Source organism: Pteropus vampyrus, unplaced genomic scaffold (assembly GCF_000151845.1).
Source record: "Pteropus vampyrus isolate Shadow unplaced genomic scaffold, Pvam_2.0 Scaffold68, whole genome shotgun sequence".
Classification (NCBI taxonomy): Eukaryota; Metazoa; Chordata; class Mammalia; order Chiroptera; family Pteropodidae; genus Pteropus; species Pteropus vampyrus.
The window spans coordinates 8,532,863-8,541,810 of NW_011888849.1; the positions used below are offsets into that span (position 1 = coordinate 8,532,863).

An 8,948-nucleotide genomic window follows, 5' to 3' on the forward strand; every position below is an offset into this window, starting at 1 on the left:
CATTCATATACTCTAAAAAGTATCTAGAATCTTTGCTTTCCTGGCCTGAGAGCAACTTAAAATTATTAAGTCTGACTCTCAAATTTAAAGGAAAATCTCGATCAGTGGTTTTTACTGAAATACTATGAGTTTGTCTTTTTTTTTTTTTTTAATATTAATTACCTAAGTATTGCTCATAGAGCTTCAGATTCAGGAAAGCTGAAGTGAATCTTGGTCATCTGCATTCCTAAATAGCTCCCTAGATAATTTTGAAATACTGCCTGTTTGGAAAGTACTAGAATCAACTATTCTCCAGGGAAGCTTCTCAAGGGAAAATGTTATTACTTCTTTATAATTAATATTCAGAGTACTCGGGATACGAAAAACATATTTAGGATAAGTTACAATTTATTTAAATGTAATAAGAACAGTTAATAATAAAAAATAAGACACATCAAGAATAAAGATTTTGTCAGATTTCTGTGTTTGGAAAGTTACTATTTGCTATCTAATCTTACCTTTCCTGTTGTAATGTTTCCATTTTCTCTTTAGGTAACCAATGTCTAATAGCATTTTCTGCCAGTTTATTAATGCATTCTATTGTATTTATCACCAAGAGAAATTTAACCCATTTCTCCAATAGTTCAATATAATTTGAAGTTTTAAATTGTATTTTTAATACTTGAAAATTCAGTATATTAAATACATTTATTACATTAATTACTTAAATATCTTCAGTATAATAAACTTTTAAAAATCAGGTATATACAGGCCAAATGGCTATGGTTAAATCTGTTATCTAGTGATTTTACTTTAAAATGCATATTGATATGCTTTCATTTGAAAAGTAAAAATAAAGTTAAAGCCTTTTAAGCTAAATTATGCCATAATGAGTCTGAAACTCGTTTCCATTTTTAGAAACATTTCTTAAGCAATGCTGCTTGGGGCATATCCTCATATTTTATGGGTAATTACCTGTATGACACTGTCCCCAGGGCTCATGTCTGTATAAACATAGACATCATAGGATATTTCAGGGAAGGTCGGAGTGTTATCGTTTGCATCCATCACCCTGATATTGACGATAACTGGCTCACTTTCTTGTACACCATCAAAGGCCGTAATCTTTGGGGGTAGAAAAATACATTTAATAGAGAAGTCATGCAAACATAAGCAATACAAAATGACTCATCTATGTATGTAATTTACAGTTCAAAAGGGTGCTAAAATATTTTGTCGATAAAAGAAAATAATAAAAATATAATAGTATACATAATCGAAGTTTTAATGTACTTAGTATCAACAATGGAGAATTCCATTTAATTTTAGTTTATTCAATTCCAAGCACCTACTTCAAGTAGACCAATAACATTACTGATTCTTAGGAGATAACTACTATGTAATTTTTTTAATTAATAGAAAAAATATTTTCCACTTTTATATATTTTGTATATAATGCAAGAGTTGCTTTTACAGTCAACGTGTCCTAGATATGCAATATTGTTTTTTAGCAATTCACAAAATGGCACTTTTTAAAGGATTCATTAGTATTAGTTAATAATGCTATCTTAATTACATTATTAACATTTTAAGACGATGACAAAAAAAATCAGTGCTATAATACTACTATACTTATTCTGAAGGATTTATGAAATCCACTCTGTATCAAATTTTTAACTGTCAATTTAGGTTTTCTGAAAGCTCTGGCTTAAGGTCTTCTACTGTATAGGCTTCTCCAGAAAGAACTCCTATATAAATCCTATAACAATACTTTTCTATCAGCTCATTTTTCTCCTGTATCTGAATGAAATCTAGTTCAGGAATTTGGATTCACAGCTTTAATAAGCTTCTTTTTTTTTTTTTTTTTCTTAATTAACCTAAGATTTCTCCAACTCAGTACTATTGATATTTTAAGCCAAATAAGTCTTTGTTGGGGTGGGGGGACTGTCCTGTGTATTATAAGATTATTATAAGATGTTAAGCAGCATCTTCAGTGTCTACTAACAGGATCCCAAGAGCACCCCCTCACATTAGTGACAACAAAAAACGTTTCCAAACATTGCTAAATGTTCATAGAGGAAGGGGGCAGTGAGGTGGAGAAGGAGGCACAGGAATCACCCTTACTTGAGAACCACTGGCCTAATCCCATGACAAAATTAAAACAGCAATAACAAAATAAAATAAAGTTTAGGAAATAATTCTTTACTTTGTGGTTTCTAATTTATATCTCAGTTTAAGTCAATCATGAGTATATGGTAAAAAATGAAATACCCAGTGTTTGGTTTTCATCTTGAAAATGAATTTTCTTCTGTTGAAAAGCATGGTAAAACAACTATACAAACTTATGAACAGAAAAAGAAGATATTCATGTGAAGAATTTTTTATTATTAATATTCTCTATGGTATTACTTGAAAATATTGCATTTTTCCTCTCAAATCTTTGACTTTTCCAGTTTTAAACAGACACCTCTTTCTGTTACATACATGTAGACACAAAATCTCTTTACCGAAAAGGTGTAAGTTTGCTGTTCTTCCCTGTCCACTGGTTGAAGTAAGGTGAGGAAGCGAGTAATACCGGTCTGCGTGACAGTGAAGACTGAGGAGTAGTCATTCAGAAAAAGGTGAAGCTCTGGGTCTTTAGTCTAAAAAAAAAAAAAAAAAAAAAAGCCATTTTTAAAATGCCGAATAAATAATGCAGTTGTTAGTTTATTACTCGAAAATTATTTATCCAATTTATTATATAAATATGCACAACTACATTAAGAATTTCTAAAGAAAAAAGAGCTTTTACTAAATATTTACTCATAATTCAGCAAAAGCATCCAAAAGACAATAACTCATTTTGTGGAAAACAAAATACTAAAATAAGTACTAGTAATATTAATATGAATAAAAGAAAAATAGCAATAAGAAGTATAAAATAAAAAGCAACCTAATTGAATATATACTAATTTATTTAATATAAATATTTTTCAGAACTTCAGTGAACTCAAAAAATAAAAATTAAAAGCAAAAATAGAAAATTTTTTTGCAGTCAAGAATTTTAGCTGTAAAATTCTGCAATTACTTCATTTATAGTAATAAAATGCACATATGTGTATTACTATCCTGTTTCTGTAATTGTTTAATGAAAAAAAATAAAATTAGTTATGTATAATTCATTACTTATAAATACCATGCTTCCTCTTCTTATTTTAATGCTGTAAGTGTTTTCCAAGGGGAAACATTTATTCTAACCAATTTCCCGTTTGCGCCGAGAATAGTCGCCAGTAGTGCTTGTGGCTGTAGTGTTTAACCTGAGATAACTCGCAAATTACAGTCCTAACCTTATCCTTAAATTCTGTCATGAAATGTTCCACTTTTATTATTATTTTCTCATCGCTCCAGTATATCGATAGCCTTTGAAACAATGGAATCATTCTATTTATAGCATTCTATTTTTAGTAGTGGTATTTCCATTTGCTAAATATAGTAATTCTTGATCACCAAAAATGTCAAATTTTACAAAACGTAGCATTCCTACACATTACGTTAACATTGTTCTTGAATAGTTGTTAGCCAAAGATTCATTTGATGAATCCAATTTATGTATACATTTCTATCACAGGATTAGAGGCAAGTTCTGTTTACAAATAACTTCAAGAACAGTTTTTATATTTTATTTTCACATTGAAAACCAGTCAGATTTGCTTAAGCCTCAAAGAGCTTGTTTACATAAAATTAAATTAACGCTGGTAGCAAGTTGCACTTTTTTTCTAAACAGGAAATGGGTTAATTAAAATATTTCAGATGATTAAATTGAAATATATGAATTTACCACATGTCTTATAAGAGTCTAGAAAAATGGTTATATATAAAGAGGAAGTGATTGCAAAAGTTCAAAGCAGAAATAATTAAGCAAGCACTGGAAACCCTTCACAATCTTATTGCCATCTCTGAAAGATAAAGTATTAATCTCTGCAACACAGAGAAAGATCAGAGACATAAAGTAGGGAGGCTTGAATTGGTGTCTGCATAGTGGAATAGGGAAGCAGGTGGGGCAAATATAAGGGGAATATTGTAAGAGAGTGGACCTATCAAAAAAGCTATGAAAAAATAGCAAAAAGAGATGATACGGGGAGGTAAGTTGTTTTTATTGATTATGGCAATTTTTAAAATAATTTGTACTGTATGATTTAAAATGTGATTTAACATCATAGATTACTTTTCTAAGTCTAATATTAAGGGTTGAGAGCAAAGTAAAGAGCCTGGAATTTGTTAAATTTGAAAAAAAATTTGAAAAAAATAGAGCTCACATTCTAAAAATTTACATATAAAAGTGAGAAGTTGAAAGCATACTATATTATTAAAAAGTGGGCATAATTTGATTTACAAGATACATTATTCGTCTTAAGTTTCAATGTGTTTATGTCAAATAACTTTGAAATGAATGGTTTTATTTGAACCTGAAACAAGTTGTGTATCATAATATCTCATTATGAGATATTACTTAGCTCTATCATGGTAGCTTCTATGTCCATGATTTTGATATAAGGTCAGTGTGCTACATTTATCCTGAACAATAAAAAAAATAATACTACAGATAATGATTTCCATTAGTATAGTTAAAATGAAATAATCAAGGTTGTTAAGAGATGTAAAAACTCAAGATTTACACTGATATTTTCATATAGGCACTTTAGTTGTTTTTATTTCAATGATGTTTCTCAAACACCTAGAAAGCTGGGTATTTTGATTAATCAAATGTGTTAGTAAATAAAAAGTTAAATTATTTATTTAAAAAAGTAAGTTATAAAGTATTTACAACTAAACATATTTTGAACCACATATTGAGGATTTTTTGTATTTTGTTACACTTTGGAGTCAATTGTAATAACATTATTTTTAAATGGTCAAAAATGTTAATTAGCATAAGGTTTCAATTAATAAAAACTAAATAAGTATCATGTCATTTTTTAGTGTTTATCCTTGATTTTATCTAATCACTAGATTTCAAATTCATAGATATTTTTCTGTTCTTTGTGTGTACCAACAATGGTGCCTATGAACACAGCTTCTGCTACTCATGCCTGTACACTACTAGTAATCCAACCAGAGTGAATTTTGCTATCCAATTTGCTTATCAAATATTTATTTTTTTCCCTTTATTCAAATCATTCAGTCATTTTCTACTTCCTTTATAACTAATTCTCTCTCAATTTCCTTTCCTACATTCAACTGTAGCTTCTGTTAGTAAATGTTTTAGGTATTTTCATTCACACACTCACCACATGGTTTAAAATTTTTTTTATGTCATGGTACTGGTAATAGTGTAATACTGCACTGGATTGTGAACTAGTGTAGGTATATGTGATTGTATTCTTATATGGTTGTGTCATCAATAACACCATTCATTTTACCAATTTATGAAAGCCACAAGATTTTATTTGCAAATGTTTCCCATTTAAATGACAAAATACCCCAGGACTCCATAAATAGTCTCTTTCATATTTGATAACAAGAAACATTAAAGACTTTTGATAATTTAATTTTCTCTACTTCTTGAGTCTTTTTATAATAACTAGCTTGAGACTAAAATAGCATTTTCCAGAAGTGAAGCTTATTTATTTTATGTAGTGTAATACATAAATCTGGCATTATACATGGCATATTAAGCACATTCTAATCTGTTCTGCACAGTTAATCTCTGATTAAAATATAGCTTTCGAAGTTTATGAATATTTAAAATAGTAACCTTTTAATACCTATAAATAGCATTCATAGATGCTATTGGTGAATATCTGTGCATTGAAGTACAACAATTTAAGAAGGCAGATTGGAAAATGTTCAGCCAATTATACCCAAATTTAATATTTTAGATTTGTAAACATAATATCAGTTTCAGATGTGGTATATTATGAGTGTAAATGAACAGATAATGTTCTAGTTTAATGTTCTGATAGGGATGGAAAATTTTATCTAGTCCCATGTCTACAAATTTATTTAAAATAAATATTAGTTTTTTAAATCAATATGTACACAGAGAGATGATTAATAAATGTTCTTTTTCCTCCGATAAGAGGTAATATTACTTTACTCTAAAGTATACATTCACTATATACCAAAAGTATGACATATTACTTCATTGATTTGTGTATTATTTTCTGGGAGGTTAAAATAAACTCTGATACTCACAGCACAGAAAAAGTGAACACATAAGAAACACATATAAAAATTCACATGTTACAAACATATGAAATGTAAAATTTTAAACTCCCATCATATAGAAGAAATACTTTCAAATATGACATTTGAAATATGTTCAAATATTGCATTTGAAATCAATTTTGAGTTTCCAATGGAAATCAAACTATGATATCACACACACACAAGATTATATGCATCACATATATACACATATAACACAGAAATGTATATATACATATATATGTTTATGCATATTTATGTGCATATATATAAATTACGAAGCATAACATGAAAATGACAAATTCAATCTCATTTGCCAATTTGAATGAGTTGACAGTAATTATTTGAAGTACTTGTTCAAAAGGATTCAACCCTAAATTTAGAATCTTTCAGAAAGAATGCAGTGATGAATTAGTAGTGTTCATCATGGACTAAAAAAAAATTAATAATTAATCTTTGTTTAAGTTACATGCAACGTGGATTCCATATAATTTTGATCTACTATAATAAAATATATTTAAGTTATATCTAGATACATATATTTAAAGTAGTTATGGATGTTTTTCTAGGTGATAATGAGTAATTGCCTACTTGTTTCAGTGGAACAGAAAAAGAACAAGAAATTGAATCACAGCAATTAATGAGAGAACAAACACAAAATCAAAACTTAGTACCTACAGGAACTCCACCAGGTGGAACCTATATGCAAATTAAACATGAAAAAATGTAAATAGAATTGAGCATGAACATAGATATGACATACAAGTGTATACTAGTAAAATAAATAAATAGCAAATAAAAAAACCCAAAATAACATTTTCCAAGATATATTTTCTTCTTTGTATTCTAATATATCATAGCATACAATTGATAGCATAATATTTATAAAGCATTTAAGTACATTTTAGCTTTAAGCTTATATTGTATTAAATTTCAAAGACAACTTTATTTTGAAACACATCCCTATCACATCACTTTATACAAGGATGTGAATTGACATGAAATTGTAAGTGAATCAATGCATTTCTACAAGCCAGTGTGTAACCTCTGTTGACTATTTTTTTATAACCACCATTCAATAATCAATTTTTAGTGGTTCAGTCACTGAAAACCTGGTGGTCTCAGACATAACTTAAAAACTTTGTGCATTACATTACCTACATTTATACTAGATTATCTTGAAACTATGAGGTAAGAGCACTTGAAAAAACATTAATGTGATTCATATATATGCTATACATGTATATGTTAATATCTGTATATTTGTAAAAAGAAACAGTAAAACCAATTTTGTTTACTTTTATTTTGTTTCACCGTGACACTTTTGATTCCTTCTGACTCAAAATCTATACTGCTAATAATGCCACATGTCATCAATCCCTGACACTGTTTCTTAAAATGTTGTCTTTCCACTGATTTGAAAGAAGAAACATCATTTAACTTTTGGACAAATAAAATCAAATCTGACCTCTTCTCGGCATTTGCCTTTTGGCATGGCTGTTTTTTGAAGCAACTCAGGAGAACCAATTTCCACAGTGACAACTCTTTTCATGTCTGATGCTTACTCCCTATTCCTGTCACTGACACTTATGTGAGGTGACATGTCTCTGTCTATATTCTTAAACTCTTTATCCCTATTCAGATTAATTTCACTTATTCTGACTCAAAGTCAGCAAGAATTTACCATGTAGTAAAATTTATGCCTGTGAATGAAAAGAGCCTTGAAGATTTATTTTGTTATTTTTGATCTTTAAATAACTTAGTAATAAACATATTTTACTTTTTAAAACTAAAGAATAATTGATCTAGAAAAAAGAGATGATTTGGAAGGGCATAAACCCATCTTCAAATATATTAATGACTATTTCATAGATTTATTCTGTGTGCTGGCAAATGGAAGATATAAGGAATAATGGATGAGATATAAGAAGGCTGTTTTTAATTCAGTATGATGAAGAGCTTTCTAAAAATTAGTTGTTCAACTATGTAAAGTGTTGTATTGTGAGACAGTTAATTCAATATCATTAGAAATTTTGATTCAAATCTTAGGTATCTTCATTCTATGAACTTGCTTAAATTATAGATATACAGAAGCTATGTAAGATATTGAAAAACCTTTGTCACTAGGGGATGAGGCATATTTGTTCACTTTCTGGGCTCCTAATGACAATCATTCACTATGAATAATTTTAGGTAAAGGATGGTTCTAAATAATAAACAAATGGCTGGATACACTTTATGTGACATTTTGATAAAATGTATTAATCATGCCACCATCCATATACATGGCATCAACTAAAGAAAAATTTCTCTCCATGCCCATCTCCACCAGCCCCAACCAAAGGAGCAGGCCAAAGCACAGTGATTGCTACCATATACTTTTGGGATCACAGATGATTGACTAAAAGGGAGTAACAGGTGAATACAGGTCTCACAGTATTACACAGCTATTACATAGTAGAACCAGGAGTCAAATCCAGGGCTGGCTAACTTCAAAGCACAAACTCCAAAGGACCACAACATACTACCCCACCCCTGGAAACAGCTTGGAACATTTAATAGGTTAACTGGCATTAAATATCCAAGAGTAGAATTCTAGGTAGTGTTTCCCCAAAGATTTTAAACCCAGGACTTTTTCCCGTCCCACCTCAGCAATACCTTGTGAGTCCTACTATCCTTTGCAAAGTCCCTTAGAAAAGGACGTTAATAAAATTTTTCCAGAAAAAGAAAAAAATCTGAAATTTTCTCTCAATTTACTAAACTGATGATAAAGCTCCATTTAA

At 29.3% G+C, this 8,948-nt stretch overlaps 1 protein-coding gene across 1 annotated transcript in view; it reads right to left on the minus strand.

Annotated features, from left to right (window-relative positions):
* The window catches only part of PCDH15 (protocadherin related 15), a 562,288-nt gene that overhangs the window by 273,514 nt on the left and 279,826 nt on the right, over window positions 1-8,948 (minus strand). Inside the window, exons 12-14 of the mRNA XM_011361648.1 lie at window positions 6,844-6,864; window positions 2,487-2,621; window positions 955-1,104 (exon numbers count right to left, since the gene is read on the minus strand). Of these exons, the coding sequence (XP_011359950.1) occupies window positions 955-1,104; window positions 2,487-2,621; window positions 6,844-6,864 (306 nt within the window). The remainder of the gene's footprint in view (window positions 1-954; window positions 1,105-2,486; window positions 2,622-6,843; window positions 6,865-8,948) is intronic.